Source organism: Enoplosus armatus, chromosome 10 (assembly GCF_043641665.1).
Source record: "Enoplosus armatus isolate fEnoArm2 chromosome 10, fEnoArm2.hap1, whole genome shotgun sequence".
Lineage (NCBI taxonomy): Eukaryota > Metazoa > Chordata > Actinopteri > Centrarchiformes > Enoplosidae > Enoplosus > Enoplosus armatus.
In genome coordinates, this window is record NC_092189.1 from 7,560,477 (window position 1) to 7,579,563 (window position 19,087).

At 41.6% G+C, this 19,087-nt stretch overlaps 2 protein-coding genes across 2 annotated transcripts; one reads left to right on the forward strand and one right to left on the reverse strand.

The window, feature by feature from the left end:
- The first annotated feature begins 1,263 nt into the window (after positions 1-1,263).
- clint1a (clathrin interactor 1a) lies at positions 1,264-13,924 on the forward strand. The gene is made up of 12 exons (XM_070912967.1): positions 1,264-1,368; positions 5,139-5,243; positions 6,064-6,160; positions 6,706-6,814; positions 7,230-7,394; positions 7,518-7,701; positions 8,192-8,411; positions 8,505-8,592; positions 9,121-9,186; positions 9,698-10,002; positions 11,228-11,438; positions 11,570-13,924. Exons 1-12 carry the CDS (start codon positions 1,328-1,330, stop codon positions 11,881-11,883), a joined length of 1,905 nt encoding a protein of 634 aa, XP_070769068.1. The 5' UTR covers positions 1,264-1,327; the 3' UTR covers positions 11,884-13,924.
- Positions 13,925-15,299: 1,375 nt separating this feature from the next.
- On the reverse strand, positions 15,300-18,254 carry lsm11 (LSM11, U7 small nuclear RNA associated). The gene is made up of 4 exons (XM_070913690.1): positions 17,795-18,254; positions 16,767-16,906; positions 16,575-16,658; positions 15,300-15,864 (listed from the first exon to the last, which is right to left on the reverse strand). Exons 1-4 carry the CDS (start codon positions 18,252-18,254, stop codon positions 15,529-15,531), a joined length of 1,020 nt encoding a protein of 339 aa, XP_070769791.1. The 3' UTR covers positions 15,300-15,528.
- Between the last annotated feature and the right edge of the window lie 833 nt (positions 18,255-19,087).

The window sequence follows — 19,087 nt, forward strand, 5'->3', positions numbered from 1 at the left end:
CGTTGATGACGTTGTCCGTCCAGAAGAGGGAGTGATTGATCTGGATTGACACAAACAGCCAGTGCCCTGCCTGGCCTGTCACACAGCATCACTGGGTCATTGTAGCATGCCTGAATGCCAGATGAGGAGGGATGGAGAACACACAGGGTGGTGACCTGCTGATGATGATGTAGGCTACAGTTCTGGGGAAGCTTGAACACATCTGGACAAAAAGGGACAGGTTTTACAATAGAGCAAAATTAGCAGTGTGCAGTGAAAGCCAAAGAACGTCACTTCAAAATGGAAGCAAACAATGAATTGAAAATAAAACATCGATAATTGTATATAATTTTAGTTAAAAAATATCTGATAAAAATACATAACTGATATTAATTTTCTATATAGACATATAACGCACGTTGTGTTCCCAAAAGGATCACATACATTTTTTTAGACATTTTGAAATATAAACTTGTCAGTGTTCTCTGATGGACAAACTATCTAATAACTATAAAATGTCATTACCATTTTGAAACTACCTCAAACACATCCTTGCCATTTCTGTACTGCAATTTCTTGTAGCTTATTGACCTACATTTACATACATTTTAAATATAATATACCTGCAATAAGACAATAGCAAATATCAGCTACACTCTACTGGATAAATGGTCACTTCATTTATCACCAATATGCATATAAACCACAATACCTATGTACTGTCTGGTCAAGATCTACATAAAGCCACATTTTGACTGCCTCTTGGCCTAGAGACAGGTAACACTGTTGGACTAGTTTCCAACCAGGGCCCATGGCATTTATTTTATAGCAAATAAATAATAAATATAATATTTGACTTTTTTTTTTTAACTTTTTTGGATGGTTTGGATGTTTTTGTTTTTATCATTAAAATGTTTTTTCGAACCCCAGGTATCCTTGATGGGACTGCAGAGGTCCTCAGAAATTAATAGTTTAATCTCACTATTCCTTGTTGGTTGTCTCAGTTTCTATATGGTTTCTATCTCCTCACATTGGGTAATAAGTGTGTGCCAAGTTGACAGCAGTTTCTTTGTCCGTTTAAAAAGGTTACTGTAATTACAGTATCATTGGTGGTGCCTAAACACTTTTTAGAAACTACATCTCCAATGCTGCTTTACGCTGTTTTGATGACGTTACAGGGACATTTCCCGTAGTAACCTTTCCTGTCTGCCTGGTGGTGCGTTTGCGCCTCCTGTCTTGAAAGAGAGGTGAAGAAGAGTTTACTTTCCAGAGTTCAAGGTTTGGTTTCGGTGTTCGTCCGGAGTTAAGGGTTTTGTCGAGGCAGAAAGCCCCCTTTCACGGAGCCAATATGATGAACATGTGGAAGGTTAGGGAGTTGGTTGACAAAGCGTAAGTATCTCCCAACTGTATTACGGCTATTTCGTGTAATTTGTGCATGTAGTTTACCTGTTTGAAAGAGACACGTACCCAAAACTTTGACGTCACGTCACTCTAACAAGTTAGCTAGCCTCTATGCTGCTAGCGAGTTAGTTAGCTGACTTTGACAAATACTACTTGTTTTAAGTATGAGTACCCCTTCTTTGCCACAGTTATTTTGCCTGGTCTTTCGGTTAGTGTGAGATAACACTGTTATGAGATCGCGAAGCTTGTTGTTTGTGTGATTTCTACGACAGTGTAAGCTAGCACACTTAGCTAACACGCTAGCTAATTATCTAGCCTGCTGGCTAGGTAGCTAGCTACCTAGGCTAGCCAGCTAAGCTAGTTTGACAGCTCCAGGGCTGAATAAACACCGGGGAATTTTTACATGTTTTGCGTTAACGAACATATCGTCCTTCCGGTGATGGCTGCCACTGTCTGGAAAGGGTTTTAACTCTTAATTGTGTATAGAAATGCGTTACTCTCCGGTATGATTGTTATGACACTTGTAGCTAAGTTACACTTAACGTTACAGTGCCAATACTGTAAATTAAGTCCTTTGTAAAAGTTACACCACATGGCTGGATTACTTCACAGCCAAATTGTTATGTTTGTCTTGCACTCTATATTAGTCAACCAACATAAATTAAGACCTGAAGATGTCAAAATGTCTAATGTTATGCCAGATACTACAGGAAGACATAAACTGCGATTTCTTTAAACGCCTTCTGCAGCAAAACGCGTTAATCCAATCTACAATATGTAGCAATCTTGTCAAATATGTTTGTCAAATCACCACACATGGTAAAGTAATTTTATTGTGATATATAATACCAAAGAACGAGATAAACAACAGCGCAACACTTATTAATCAGTGACCAGTGATCCTGCAGTGTTGTGCAACTTTTTGGTAGTTGTCCAGCTGTTAGTTTAAGTGCAAGAATTTTATTATTTAAGTTAAATGAGACACACCAGTTACTGTTTACTTTGGAGACAGTCAGGTTATTGTCAGGCAAAATGTTAAAGAAAGTGACAAAAGTGTATGTGCATGTAGCATATGTACTCTGTGAGTCATTTTTGCTTGTGCACTCATAGTGAGCATAGTTTGATGTCAGTCAAAGCCTGCATGGCCAGCAGCAGTAATTTAGTTCCTGATATTATCTACCAGCCAGCGCTGAACTTGGGCAACACCTTGGGGATTGTGCGTCTTTTGTCTTGCTTTGGACTCTGGTTTACTTTTAGCTACTGACTAAATGTGAGCATGCTGTCCTGTACTGTCGGCTTGTGGGAGGCAATTGCATAATTTTTCCTCCCTTCAAAGGTTCAATGGCTAATTTTGCAGACCCAGACAATAGCGTGTTCTTAAGTCCATCCAAGAATGCATTCCTGTTGAATGCACTTGTCTCCCAGGAGTGTGACGTCCTGGAACATGGGTTACTTTCATGGGAGAGAGACAGAGAGGTGGGGGGCAGACCAAGAGAGAGAAAGGAGGAAAGGAAAGGAAATTCAAAGATTAAAGAGTTTCCATATTTGTTTTCCTCCTGGTTTCTTTGAAATACAGGGTGATGAAAGAGCTCATGTTTTGTGACATTCAGAAATGGTCACTGTTTGTATTGACACAAATTTTCATAAAGTGTCACCAAGCTGTGAGTCATTCACGCTAACGGTGTGGCATAATGCAACACTTCTTATTGTATGATTAAGGAGAGGTTTTTGCTGAGGCAAGACATGCAAGCAAATGTTTTATCCTGTTTTAATTAGGTCTTGCAATGACTGAAGGCAAAATGTTTTATATGAAGAATAAAACACAATTGGGTTCATGAGTAACTGCAGGGGAAATTTATTTGACAGATACAGCACCGCAGCAGTCTAACGGAAATCTGCGTGATAGTGTGTCACTGTGAGAGAGTATCACAACTTCCGTTTTATCTGGCTGTTATCTAGGACAGGGCCACCGCTGTGAGGAGATAAGATGTTGCATCACTACAACATATCCTCTTGTGTTTTGCATGTCATTCATGCAAACATGAAGCTTTGTGCAGTGTCAGTAACACAGCTAGAGAGACTCAGGATACATACAGTTAGTAACATAGCATGCAAAGTAATAAGTAAGACTCCTCTAAACTAAATGAAACCTGAACTAAAACATGATGGCCACTTTTCTAAACACAGATTAAGTCTTGTCCAGGACTGAACCGAGTGTAATATGAAGAATTCAGTTTGATACAGGATGAGGCTCGATGTCTGTCTACAATCTCCCAGCTCATAAAGTTACTGTAACTCATAGTCCAACGTGGAGTATTTTAATCAGCTGTGAAAAAGCTCCTGGCATGGCCATTTTCAAATAATTTTGTTGGCATAGATTACATTTTACAAAAGAGAGTATGTTGTCAGAGTGGTAACCATGCCCTGCAGCTTACAGTAGTACTACAGCCAGAACCACAGAGAGGATGTACCTCCACCCATCAAATCAATGCTGCTCTTTCAGGCCCTGTATATTTTGTTGCTGATGTGGCAGTAGTGAGGGAGGAATGGGGAGGAATGAGGAGGTGCAGGGTTCAAATGTTTTGCCTCACCATACTTTTTTGGCTAAAACTGTGACAGGGCTCGCTTAATTATCTGGAATAAGATTTTTTGGTTATAGATGATACATCTGTAGTCCTGTAAGAAACAGTATTCAAGCTAATGAAATTAAAATGCACCCAGGCCACTGGCCACAGAAAACACCTGGGCTGTATGCTACACATACTCTTAGGGCAATGCATTGGAAGTTGATACACTCCACCCCAAGCAGCAAGCTTGGCAGGAATTTTCCAGATAACCAGTTTTTCCAGTTATTTCTGGATAGATCTCAGATAACATATTTATCAAGTCTCTTTTCACAAACAGAGTCCTTGCTCGGCAAAATAAAAGAGTTGATGTAAACAGACAATAATGCACCATGAATACCCCACATCTTTTTATGTTTCTCGAATATTCTCTGCTTTGTTCTTCTTAATGCCTTTCATGATATACTTCCTATACAGCCTGGACATTAGATTTGTTTTCTGTCTTATGATAAGTGCTGGTTGTGACAGCGTATATGAGTACATATTGTCGACTACTAGAATAGCATTGGCCTGCTTGGTTTGCCTTAGTTTGTTGTGTAATCACCATGATTCTGAATATGTTCATAGGCTGCCAAACCTGCCAACCTCATTGAGTACATGGTACACACATAGCTGTTCATTCTGCTGGTTTCTGTATACCCTTTATGAAATATAGAAGCCCAATGATTTAGAAAATGAGCTTTATTAACCTGAGATCACTGGAGAGCCACAATTTGTAGTGTCGGTTTCTTCCCATTTGAGTTCCCTTTTTCTTTTCTAGTTAGTTTCTTATGTCAAAAAGCAAGAGCTCACCTCACAGTGAGCACAGCCCTGTTTCACTCAGTGCCATTTCAGGTCCCATTTATGTTTATGATTAACAAATTTGCATTTGCTTGTTTAGTTCCTTGATTTTGGTTTTGACGAGTGGTTGGATTCAGAACACACACACAAGCACTCCCTATTGTCCCATTGAGCTTTTAGCCTCTAAAAGGACAAATGTATGGGCGTGGCTGTGATGAGAGTACCTTTTATCTGTTATCGTCCATGTTGTTGGTCTAAATGGAGACCATATATTTTGAACTGAAATGCCATGTTGAATACTTGACATAGGCATGATTTACTGAAATTATGTTTGTTTTTCATCCTACTGTATAGAACCAATGTGGTGATGAACTACTCAGAGGTGGAGTCTAAAGTCAGAGAGGCCACCAATGACGACCCCTGGGGACCATCAGGACAGCTGATGAGTGAAATCTCTAGGTAAGAGCAACACGCAGTGTTGTACAACATGTCTTGCTGAAAAGCACCAAGGTTATTTGTAAATAAGATCACAGCAGAAAGCATATCTTAAATCCCTTTTCAACTGCCCGAATGTTTGCAGCAACATTTTTCGGAGCTCAGGAAATTCACCTTCGCTTCGACCATAGGAACCTATTTTAAGTTTTGGTTCTTGGGCCCTGGACACAAAAGTCCCTGTTACAGTATTCATTCAAACTTATGCAATCACTGGTTGTCAGTATGCTCAGTATTAGGGCAGAGATGGGAATTTAAACATCTTCTGCTGTTAAGTGCTAATAATGTAGCCAACTAGAGACGGAGCGCAAGAAACTAAACTGAGGCTGAAACTAATTGTTTCATTGTGGTTGGGTACTAAAGCAGAAAAGGAACCAGACAAAACACTGTCCTGGCCTTTCCTACATTAACATTCAGTCACACAGCAGTGAATTACAAGACAATGACATGAACCTCCTCTAAGTTTACAGTGTTGTTGTCTTTTTGCATGTAAAGTGACATATTAATGGATGTCACTTTTTTATCTTTTATTTGTCTGGTTTGCCTAATCCTTGCAGTTCTTGAGATGCAGTGCATACACAAACACAAATGTGCTAAAGGAACCTGTAGTTCCTGAAATACTTCTTGAGTGGGCCTCAGCCTAGTACAAGGGAGTCTCTGGTCAAAGGCTGTAAAAGGTCTAACCAGTCCAATTGTTGTCTGCCATGTATAGCAAATTAAAACTTTCGTCAGTAAATGGACAACGTCTTACTCTTTCTTTTTCTTCTGTGAATGTTTCTATAATCAGAGCCACCTTCATGTATGAGCAGTTCCCAGAGGTGATGAACATGCTGTGGGCCCGCATGCTGAGGGATAACAAGAAGAACTGGAGGAGAGTCTACAAGGTCTGCCCCAGTACTGTTACAACATCCCACAAACACACAATGCTTTATTATGACACGAGGCTTGAAGCCCTAAGCACCAAGTACAGTTTTGATTTGACCTAAGTTTTGGACCAGACCCAACTCAAACCAACGTGGCTCTGGTTTTAACCCGACTCAAGCTGGAACCCTTTTAAAATGAGCCATCTGTTAACATTAACTTCTAATTTTCTGCTCATTACTTACAGGAAGGAATCAACAACAAACGTTAATTAAAAAAAAAGGAAAGTTGGGTGAAGAGGGGTGTTTTTAATTGAAATTATATTTTTTAATAATTCACAAAACAAAAACAGTTGGCCTTGAATAGACACAGTTAAGATGCCTCACATTGTTAACATGCTCTGAATTGAGGGGGAAAAGTTCTGATTAATAAAATTTTACCCATAACTGATCCAGTACAAGGCCATGAGAGAGAAAAACAGGTCAGATTGACCCCAACAAGATTCAAGTTAAGAATCAAACCTTAAGCGCTTTTTACTCTTAACTACTGTTGTGTGTCTGTTTCTCAGTCCCTCCTACTGCTGGCCCATCTCATCAGGAACGGATCAGAGAGGGTTGTGACCAGTACCAGAGAACATCTGTATGACTTGAGATCATTAGAAAGCTACCACTTTGTAGGTAAGGTATCCTTGTGGTCTTTTCCCTCTGTATTTTTTTTCTCCTTTTATACCATCTTTTTCTTTGCTTGTTGGAAGAATAAAACCTAAACAAACTGCTAAACAAAAAATAAGCTTTGATTAGGTGAGGCGCTCTCTACACCTCAGCATTGTAGTGTTTAGTGTTCATTAACAATAGCTTCAGTGTGAGCTGCAATGAATGGATGGAGGCCCTAAGCACTGCTTAGTCCAAAAACCCTTAAACCATACACACACTGCCTTAAAGCTGCTTTCACTCTTCCCAACCATGTGTGTATTTATGGTGCAGTTTACAAACAAGAACATTCAACTGTCCCTTTGCGGAGATTTATTGTTATTATAGTGTGTGTGTGGTTTCAATACATTAATGACATTAATCTAGGTGTCTCTGTCTCTAGATGAGAATGGGAAGGACCAAGGTGTGAATGTGCGTCAGAAGGTGAAGGAGCTGGTGGACTTTGCCCAGGATGATGACAGACTTAGGGAAGAACGGAAAAAGGCAAAGAAGAACAAAGACAAATACATTGGGGTATCCTCAGACAGTATGGGATACCGAAGTTACTGTAAGTTCTCAGATAAGGGAGTAATATAAACAGACGGATTATTAACAAACACGTTTGGGTTTTAATTCAATTCATGTTCCATTTTTCTTGCTTCTTTCTCCTTTTCCACCTTCTTCCCTCCAGCGGGGGACAGGTACGACTCCAGCGATAGCCGGGGAAAGTGGGACGACGATTGGGACAAGAATAAAGGGCAGTTCCCCTTCAGTGAGAAGTTGGGGGAGATCAGCGACAAAATCGGCAGCACTATTGACGATACCATAAGCAGATTTAGGAAGAAGGATAGAGACGACTCACCAGATCGATTTAGGTTGGAGGCAGACCAGTCATCATATTATTATATTTGCCTCCATATTGAAAGGCTCAAACCATGTTCCAAATATGAACTAAAGGGAAGCCCCCACAATCCAAACTCAAAATAGAAAAATGAAACTTAGTATCACTCTCAAACAACTTTTCAATACAGAACGATCAACTAGACCAAAGTTTTCTGATGCTGTTAAAGGTTCTTACATCAGCGCTGCTTGTAAACACGGCAGTAAATGGGCCTTTATTTTTTAATGTTATGATCACATTAGAAAAACACAAAATGCTGACTGATCAGGTCATTAATAGCCAAAGATAGGAAAAAATTACAAGCCCCCTAACAGATTTATTTGGGTTCATACAGTAGATAACAATCAGGCTTCAGGCTTCATCCAGAACAGGGTTTGGGTCTTGGTTCTTTGTGTTCCTTGATGGATATAGTATGTACAAAGAAAATCACACCTGTCTTACATGAGCTGTTATTGTCTCCAAAGTGACAACGAGGAGGACCGGGGTCGCTCGTCTCACAACGGCCAGTCAGGAAAAGACTTTAAAGATGAAGAGGAGACTGTTACCACCAAGAGTGTACACATAGTCCAAGCAACAGAGACTACAGCAACACGGAAGAGAGGAGGGGTCCCGTCCAGGAAAGTAGACTTGGGGGCGGCAGCCAACTTCACAGGAGACAAGAGCCCGGACACCACATCCAAACAGGTAGCAAGAGCACATGTGAACATAAGACTTTGATATTTGTGTAGTTATGTATGCACTGTGCCCTGATCTTTTTGTAACTGTTATTTATTCTAGCCTCAGCCAGCTGCCCCTCAGCCCTCCAGTACCGGCCTAGCTGACCTGCTAATGGTGGACACAACTCCAAGCCAGCCTGCTGCCACAGGTATAATGTCACTGACTTCAAATAATGCCCTGACATTTTGTGAAATATGCTTGTTAGCATTGCTTAGCACTTATGGAAGCAGCTAGTCCCAAAAGGAGAAGTATGAAGTAACCCTAACCCTCCAATAGCCCTAAATATGTTTTATTTACATGTTGTATATTCTTAGCAAACAAGCTAGACGCCAGTAAATCCAGAAATAATGTTATTGTCCATTGTATAAAACAGGAAGCTGCACAGTGACTGCAGGACTAGACTCTGTAGTGACAGTGCCCAGCTGCTGATGCTAGGACAATTTTTGGGGACAGCAGGGGGAGGGAGTTGATGTATAGGAACTAAGTGCACCAGATGTTTTTGGAGCTGTCCCTGGTGAATGGAGGACAGGAGTGCTGAACAGATGTTTGATCTTCTCCACCTATCCACTGCCACCACTCCTCCCTCCTACACCTCTGACACTGAAGGAATGCTAACTATGGTAGAATGACACCTGGAGCTCGCTTGTTTAACATTGATGTTTGTTTCTCAATGCAGACCTGATCAGTGGATTTGCTGACTTCTCCTCGCCTGCTGCCTCCGTCGGCCTCTCCTCAGGATCTGGTTGGTTTCAAGACTTTTCTGTTTTTTTTGTTAGTGTGTGCATGTGTGTGCTGTGCTGTTGCAGCCATACTGCTAGAATATTCAGAGGGATGCTGAGAGGAAGCCCTGGCCATATGGAGCCTGCTACCTGCTCTGCATAACAAGAACAGACACACATCAACTCCTGTTATGGATGACAAGGAGACAGGGACAGAGGAAGAAGTTGGTGGGGGTGGAGGAAGCTGAGAGAGATTGAGAGGAGGGATAGAGACAACAAGCAGGGCCAATTCAATGAAAATTTAAAATGTGGCACCAGTGGTCACTGAGACTGTCCTGGATAAAGCTCGACTGAAGACTCGAACTGTTTGTTCGTCATTTCTGTGACAGTTTGAAATTTGCTTGCGTGACTTTTTTTGCGACTTGTGTATGTAATCTTGTAATTATTTACACAGCTCACAATACAAACATCAATGTTTGGATGGCAAAGATTAACATTCATCCAACTGTCTTTTCTTTCTCTTTCTGGTTGCAGCAGCACCAGCCTCGAGCAGCAACGGAGACTTTGGAGAGTGGAATGCCTTCCCTGGAGGTCAGATGCCAGCATCTGCTCAGACTGTCGACAGCAGCGCAAGTGACCTTTTTGGAGCCATGGCAGCAGGTCCTGCCGCCGCCCCAGCCCCCGCCCCAGTCTCGGCTCCAGGCTCTGGTCCTGCCTCAGCAGACCTGTTTGACTTGATGGGGCCAACTCAATCCCTCACCTCCTCCCAGAGCCTCAACTTTAGCATGAGCAGCACACAGAGTATGAGTACCACAGTCCTGCCCCAGTCTAGGTCACAGGTATGCATGATTGCACTCATACGCATCACACACGCATCCTTTTTAAATAATTCATTCATATACATATCATTACAAGACTGGTGGAGGGGGCTTAAATGATACAGGTGGAAGCAAAATATCCTCAGGGAAATAACGATACACTTTATGATTTCAGAGTTCATGGATACAGAGCTAGACAGATACATTTTAGGGTTATATTTTTTTAATCAGATATATGTGTTGGCATATATGTAAGACTGTATTTGAAAAATACAGCATATCAATTTGATTAAAAAAGCACTTAATAATATTTAAAAATATATCTGAATCACCAGTTGACGGCTGTATTTTAGAAATCCTGCTAAAAACCTGTGCATTTATACAAAGAGGTATTGAAGCTGTCACTTCAAAAGTTTTCAGCGAAGATGTTGGAGGTGTCGTGTGGAAGCCTGTGGAAACTTGGAAAATGACATACTGTGTGAAAATACAAACGTGTGTGAAATACCAGTTAAATTAGTCATTAAATAAAAAAGCATCATGGTTACAAGCTCCAAATACATAAATGTCACCCTGTATGCACTGTATATTGCTTTGAACATATGAAATGAGTGTTCCACTACAAATTTATATTTAAAAAATGTACTCATTTACTCTTTTTGCACTGCTTGCTTATCACACCGTCCGTATGGCTGTGTGATAAAGACATACCTCGTGTGATTGAAAGATGGAGGACAAGCATGATGGTAGAGGGTTAACATGCAGCCTCACCAGATGCTCGACTCCCCCAGAGACCGCCCACTAACCGCCCACTCCTCCTGTTACTGACACACAGAATGAAAAGAATCAGTTCTGAGTTACAAAAACATTAAAACCCCAACAAAAGCCTGTGGATGTCGACTGTATCTCCATGTTAAAAGGTTGTTTGACCTACTTAAAAAACTCTGTATTGTCTTTGTTTCTCTGAGAAGACACCCACCACTCCCTTTTACTCTAGTTACTTTAGATGGTATGTTTTAATGATTTCAGAAAGAGACGGCAGCAGATTCCTCAGTACAGTATCGAGGTTAAGTGGGTCAGGCTAAAGGTTTAAGAGTGAATTATGAGAAGGAACTGTATCTTTTCATCATGTATTTCAGTGTTGGAGCTTTTATGTATCGTATCACTGCATATTTCTGTGATTTTTTTTTTTTCACTTCACATGGATTAGCTCTTTCACTAACATTGTATCTGTCTTTGTCTTTGCCAGCCCCTCCAGAACATGGGGGGTCCTCTACAACCGCAGTCTGTCATGACCCTCCAGCCTGTGCAGCAGGGAGTGGCCTCTCAAGATGCCGGAGCCAAAGCGTCCCTCCCTTCCACCTGGTCGGACCACTCGGTTAACATCAGCCTGGACTTCCTGGGCCCCGGCAACCAGCCACCCAAGCCTAGCCAGCCCAGCCTCAATACCCTCCAACACGGTGAGAGGAATGGCAGATCTGGCATGAACGCTGACACTGTATCCAGGCTCTCCTTCAAAGCGCCCCGCCAAGTCAAATGTGATTTAAAACTTGGCACTTTTTATTCATTGAGTTTGTTTTGTCATTTCCAGGCAACCAGGTACCTGCCAACATGCTCTCCCAGGGATTTTCCAGTATGAGCCTTGGACCTACACCAGTCAGGCCACCTGTAAATCCCATGATGCACCCTGGCGCTGGCTTGGGAATGGGCATGGGGATGGGGATGGGGATGGCCCCCAACCAGGGAATGATGGGAATGGGCATGAACATGGGGATGCCACAGGGAGGTATGACCATGGGGATGCCCGGTGCGATGGGGATGGGGATGGGGATGGGGATGAACCCTGCAATGGTCCAACAGCCCAAACACGATGCCTTTGCTGACTTCGGCAACTTTGGAAAGTGATGGAGCTGGAGAGCAAAGATGATCTGGTGGAGTGGTGTCAGTCTCTCTCTCTCTCTCTCTCTCTGTCTCTCTCCGTCCATTGGTGAAGGATTGTTATGAGCTGCAAACAAAGAGTACTTGAATAATGTCAACTATCACAATATCAACACCCTGCAATCTCCTTAATGTTTAAAAAAAAAAGTAATGCTGTGTAGTGATACGGATCTAAATGAATGTGTGCTTGTGTTGTGTTTGAACCAATGATCTGTCTGGTCTGGGGCAATGGTCAGACACACACTGATGGCAATGTGCCTTGTCGGTTACTTATGAGACCGTGAGAAGAGGGAAGAGTGTGCCACCGAGAGAATGTCGGGGGTGGGGATTTGCTTTATAACCTCAATCAAGTGAAATCACCAGAATAGCAAAAAACATATATCTGTAGCTGCAAATTGTTTTTGAGATGCATTCTCAGTAATGTTGCGTTTGAATAACATGATCAGCCATTTTAACTTTCTAATGTACATTTAAGAATGTCAAGTTACCTCTCTTTTTTTCCCTTGCTCTTCCTTTGGCCTGTAAATAGAAATCTGGAGCCCTTAAAAATAAGTTATGAAGTTCTTAATATGAGAGGAAGTGACAGTGTGAAGAGTTGTATCATACAGACCAAATCTGTTATGAAGTAAGACCTATAACAAAGCACATTGACACCTTCTCTTTGTACATAAGTGTGCACACACACACTCCAAATGTGGCCCGCCAGTGCTGCAAAGTATGGACTGAGAGTTTGGAGTGAAAGCTATTGATTCATTTGAGGAGTTTCTCCTTCAACAGACCATCATTTGTGGCCTTTTCCTATTGCTATATATTATATATTTTACTTATGAAGAAGATTATAATCAGTTTGCATCCAAATGAGATAATCAGTAGGTAGAAAAAGCCTCCTACAGGGGTTGTGGGTTCTTTATTACAGCACAGAGTGCCTGAAAGACCTTTTGCCTTTTCTCTTCAGTTAACCTCTTTGAAGGAGACAATGTGACTGTGCAGTGTTGAGGACAGCTACCAGGACAGAGCTTCTATACTACGTACAAACATGTCTGTTTGTACTTACGTCTCAAGCCAAGTGTGCTGTCTGTGCAGATATCAGATGCAATCGTATGATTATTTCACTCTCCCTGTTTTGTTCGTCCCATGCACGTTTTTATCCTTTCCACTCAGAGCTCAAGATGAAAATATATTGAGCTCAATTAATTCAGCACCTCGAGTGTTGATACAGACTGTTATTAAGATCGCATCATGCATCTGTCTGTTAAATGTTCACCAGCTCCTCTCTGTAAATGCTGCCTTCTCACCTTCCATTTTTTTTAATCAATGTTACAAACGGCAATCTTGAAAACGCAGTCATAACCGTCATCAGTCCACATGTTTTTGCAACATATCAGGAAGATTGTGTGTGTGAGGAAGCACTTTTAGTACGCTGTGGTGGTTGGATGCAGATGTGTCTGTGGGGTAGCGCGTAATGAACAAGCTGTACACCAGCTGACTGACCTGTTAGACATACAAAACATTGCTCTTCAGTGGTTCAAGTGCCTGCCGATGGTTGCCTCCTGACCCTTGTAATGAGTGATTGACGAGTAAAACTTGTCACGGCATGACATTTCTTGGTTTGTCAACGATAAAATAAATAATTCACTGACCAGAGGAGAGGGCAGTGGATGCTGCAGCCCCGAGAGGATTGCAGTTGTGCTTTCCCCGCCTCCCAAGGGCTCAAGAGGCTGAGCACACTAACCCATAGTAGCCTTGCATCGGAGTCTGAAGCATTAAAATGACCAAAATCTGTTTTTGCTGTTTTTTCTAAAATATATCAGTAGAGGTTGTTTTATTCATTTTGTTTTCTACTTCAAATTGTTTTGATCTTCTCTAAAATGGGATTGTTACTGAAACACTAGCTTATGCAAATGTCAAAAAAAGTCCTTTGAGAAAATGAAATTTTTGCATTATTCCCATTTTGATTTGATTTACACATCGAGATTCTTTATCTACAACATTAAACAGTTGATTGAAATTTGTTAATGGTGTGTGTTATTTGGTGTGCGGTGTCATTAGCCTCATTCAAAAGAGCTTCAAGCAGCAAAAGTGAAGCCACCGCGCTCAACTTTGAAATTACATTTAGTTGACGCGAGTTTGTTAACTTCATTGTTTGGAGGTAATAAAGAAAGGCCTTCAATAAATATGCACATTTACAAATGATACTAATAAAGCAGAAGGCCGAGAGAACACATGTACGTAATGTAAACTCTTAACAAGAGATGCTAATCAGCTGATAAACGAGTGTGAACACTAAATCCACAGGCTACCACATAACATGAGACCAGAAACTATCGCATCAGAGTAAGAGAAGGCAATATCTGATTCTTATTGTGACAGCTGCAGTGGTTGAACGCAACAGATGTTTAGAAATTGTTGCTTTAAGCTTTCATGTAACATTAAAAGCTATTGGTGTTGTATTTAAAGAACTGTTGATACCTAATGCTTCAATACTCATTCGCCTGATGAAATGTACAGTTTGTCCTAATGCGATGGATGGCCTGATTACTCCGGTTTAATACACTCAAGATAAAGACTGTAGCCTAATTGTGGCCCTTCTCATGTTGTATCCAGGTTTGTTAGAACACACTGGTGTGACAAACACCACTAAAACACAGCGTGCATTAAACATTTGACCCCATTTTCACTCTCTGGAGAGGAAGACTGTTAAATGGTAAATGGGCTATACTAATAATATTCTGATACATTATATGAAACAGTAACAGCATATAGATGAACAACAGCTCAGCGACTTCTAGAATTTGTCCTATTTATGCCACAAAAGTATATAGAAAGAGGGTCGATTAAACTCTCAATTAACAAAAAACTAAAAAAGATGAAACTCAAAGACTCAGAAACATTATAGCAACATACAATCATGCGGTGGCACTCATCATCCAAAAGTAACCTCTGCCATTTAAAACCGTAAAAAAAAGCAACATCTTTACAACTTCCATGAGAGGCAGTAAATTGTGCTTTTATGGGTAATGTGCCCATTAAAGAGTAAAAGCAATCTGAGACGTCAAGACAAATGACAGCTTTTGAGTGCCATCTGCAATCTCCAGCTTCACAAACTCAATTATTCATAATGCATTTATGAAGTCCGCTGAGACTGCGCTGTCATTCCTGTTCAAACTAACGGGGGAAAGCAACAGAAAGGGACAAGCTCTTTGAGATGACAATGGCCTCACAGATGGCACTAATGTGTTTATGCTGCCACCTGCTGGGTAATAACCATAACACAAACACAGTTATTAATGTCGTGTCAGAATACATTTCCTTTAGTGGCCGTCAGACAAAAGAAAACAAGACAAGAAATTACTATAATTAGAACTGAGCTTTTATTCCTCAAAATCAAGATAATTTCTCTGGTGGGCAGAGAGAGACCTCCATATCAATATGATATAACAATAGTCCTCGTTTGATTCTTCCAAATCTAATTAAATCATATCTATCTGGCAGTTCACTATTTCACACCAATCATTGCAGATCTTAAACGTCAAATAATACTTGAATGTAACTGATTGTGGCTGTAGCACACTTTTCTTTTATCCGGGGTAAATATCAAACAGAAAACAGAAATCAGAGTGGCTGTGGGTTCACCAGGATAACGTTCTCACCCCGGATGAAAAGCTGGTTGATGTGGCGTGTGTGGACCTTGCCATACGTCTGGGAGTCTTCCTTCTGACAGACCTCTGGTCCCTGGGCCTTCAGTGAGACTTTGTGTTTATGCTGTTTGGTTTTAACAGTGTCTGACAGCTTGGACTCTGTCCCGCTGTGCCCTCTCTTGCTAGTGCGGTGAGCAGGCAGGTCTTTTGGGTTTGCAGGCTGCTGCTCGCTGGCTGTTCCCCGGGCTCCGTGCTTCTTTGCTGGCTCGTCACCTGCTGAGCTCTCCTGGAGCTTCAGCTTCTCAAAGAGCTGCACAGAGATTTCAGTCACGTTAATGTTTGTGGAATAAATTCAGAGCTCGAGGTTCTAATATTCATGAAATCAAACCACACTTTTGATACAATTTATGGTTGGCATTATTACATTCTGCTACCTCTCTATATAGTATTTATTGTTACTGACGGGGTCCGCCATTCCCACGCAGAATCCAAATTACCCACCTACCCAGGAGGCATTCACAGGAAACGGTGCATGCTTGTAATCCGGCGTTACTGTTTGTAATTTTATCTCATGCTAGTTCATATTAAAAGCGTTTAACTGGTTAAACACAGGGCAGCTTTTATTGTGAAGCAGTCACAGGACACGCATTGTATTTGTAAGGTTGGCGGTGACAGCCATCAGTCATCAAAAATGAGTCTACAAAACAAGACGACAGCAGGTCAGTTTTAAATCTTTAATGAGTAACAAAACAAGAAGGAGCAGCCACAGGAAGATGAGGAGCTGCAGGCGACAGGCTGCATGCCTCCATCTCCTCAGCAAGGTAACAAACTTTACTGCGTCCTGCTGTTGTGTGGAAAACTACTCGCACCATAAGCAGCATAACCTCTTTATTAAAACAACGTGAATTTGTTTGGCTGTGCGGGTGTCGCCACATCAACCAGGACTGAAATCTCACAGATTGTAACTTTAACTGTTAATGAGTAGGAAGTATACTTCAATCATTGAAAACTAGAACCTACCCGGGAGATAGTGAGGGCTTTCTCATGGTACAATGCCTCTCCGAGCAGAGGCTCTCTGTATGTCTCATCTACATCCACCATCGCCTAACAAAGAGAAATAAAAACAAAGAGGTCAAAGGCCGATATATAGACATCACATTCATGGTACGTTGTGGATTATGGCAGCTGTCAAGTGAGAGTGGTTGAGCTCACCATGTTCCAGAACTTGTCGAAGGCTACGACAAAGCCAGAGCACACTCCCCTCAGTCCCTTGAAGGTCCTGATGTGAACTTTGACCCTTATTCTCTCCTCAACGCACCGGTACAGCTCCCCCAATGGACTACCTTTACATACTGAAGACACACGACAAACAGGTTACACAACTGTCTCTACGAGCAAGAAATTAAACATGGAATTCACCTGAAGCACAAAATGATTTCTGCTGTTAAAGGGGAGGGAATATCTTTCCTCCAGACGAGATCCAGAGACGCCACAGAGCACTGAAGCTGTTCTGGAGGCTCGTGGTGGCAACACCTTACTACCCGCTAATATTTCAGGAACAGTGGTCACTAGTTTTGGCTCCAGTGGCATGCTAAGAGGAGTGAATGGGGGTCTACAACCAGCAAATGAGGTAGACATTTAATTATTCTAGTATTCATTATACTCTCTCTAACCAATTATTATCTGAGAAGTTGAGTGTTTTAGCATTAGAGGGCAGGGACGAAGCCCAGTCACAAATACTGCTGAAACGGTTAGTCGATCGACATGTCAAACATTCTCTGGTTCCAGCTTCTGAAATATGAAGATTCACAATGTTTGTCTGTTTCACAGCAATGCAAATCGAATATATTTATATATTTTGGACTGTTAGCTGAACAAAATAAGCAATTCAAGAACATCACATTGGGCTCTGGGAAATGGTAATGAGGATTTTACACTTTTCTTCCTGACAATTATAGTCATTTACTTAGAAAAACAATTGACTAACTTACCAATTAACTGTAAATTAATCAACATATGAATCAGTTGTGTATTCTGTTATGCCCTCTCAGCTTCATGGTAATAATTCTTTAGTCATAACTTATTATTTAAGAGGCACTGTGCAACTTCTGATCCACAATATTCAAAATGATACCAAGCACCCTAATTACACTGAACTACAAACTAAGTGCATGTACTGATGTAGTATGGTAGTAGTAGTGGTAGTGGTAGTAGTAGTAGTAAGTGGTTACTGAACCTACAGGTCATCCTTGTCAGGACATTTTTGTGGGTCTTCTGCCTCCTCCTCTGCGGAGTGCCGCTGCTCTCACCCTCCTGCTTCTCGGGCACCGGGTTGTTCACCATGAGCTTCTTCAGCCTTTCGATGCGCTCCGGGTCCACCACCCCTTTCATAGCCTTTAGCCGCTTTTTCTCCACATTCTCCGGCTTGGCTCTGCCCCGGCCGCCCTTCAGAAAGCTCTCGTACGCTGACACATTGTTGAAGCATTTTACATTTGGAAACGGAACATGTACATTGGGCGAGTACAAGGCCAAGAGAGGGTCAAAGCTCTCGGAGCAGACATCTATTTTATCTGCCTCATCGTCCGCAGCTTTACTGCCTGTCTCCGTTTCGTGCTCCGGTGCTGATGGCGCGCTCGAACAGGTTGCAGTTGCCGTTTCTTTACGGTCTGATTTTACACCTTTTCTTTCCCTCTCCTCCATGTTTGAAACAGATGACCAAAGCGAGGAATCCTGGGAAACTTGTTGTCGTCGTTTGACGCTGAGCTCTCACTCTGCACTTATTTCAAGAGACCCTAAACTAGAGCATGCCAGTCGACTGGTGCATTTCAACCTCAGAAGCGTTGTTTTTGTGTGATTTAGCCTAGTTAGTTTTTTCCCCTATATCAGTAAGTAATAGTAGTAATGGCCCACGTGTGTATACATCCTTGAAAACTCTCCAGGAAAGAACTGCAACTGAATTACAAGTTCCGTCAGACGTGTTTCCGTAACTTCATACTCATACACGATCTTTGGTTGCAATATCGCTTCCTTTACCACAAGATGGCGCCAAAACACAACTTATGATGGTATCTTCTTTGTAAATCTGCCTGCTTTATTATATTATCCCCTGCAGCAGCGCACGAATAAATTGCTATATGATTGATTTCTTAAAGAGAATGAACAAGCAACCGAGAACAAAGAGCAATTTGGTTAATTGTTCACTAATGTCACGCATGTGCCCCGGAACTCGTGTCCGTTTTGTCTGCGGTACCACTACGACAGAATTCGTTGACGGACTGTACACAAACCAACGTGTTGTGACATAAAAGCTGCATAAGAATTAATGTAGATATCGATCGATACCATAGCTTTCATACCTTAATAACCCTACTAAAAATATCGATGTTAGTGTAACTAACGAAATGGCTAGATATTAGCGCAGAAACGGACTTCCAAGACGTAGTTTACTTTCTGGTTACTGTAGGTGCAGAGGACAAACACCTCACATGACATCCAAGTGTAAGTAATAGCTCATGTTATATTAGGGCGGATTA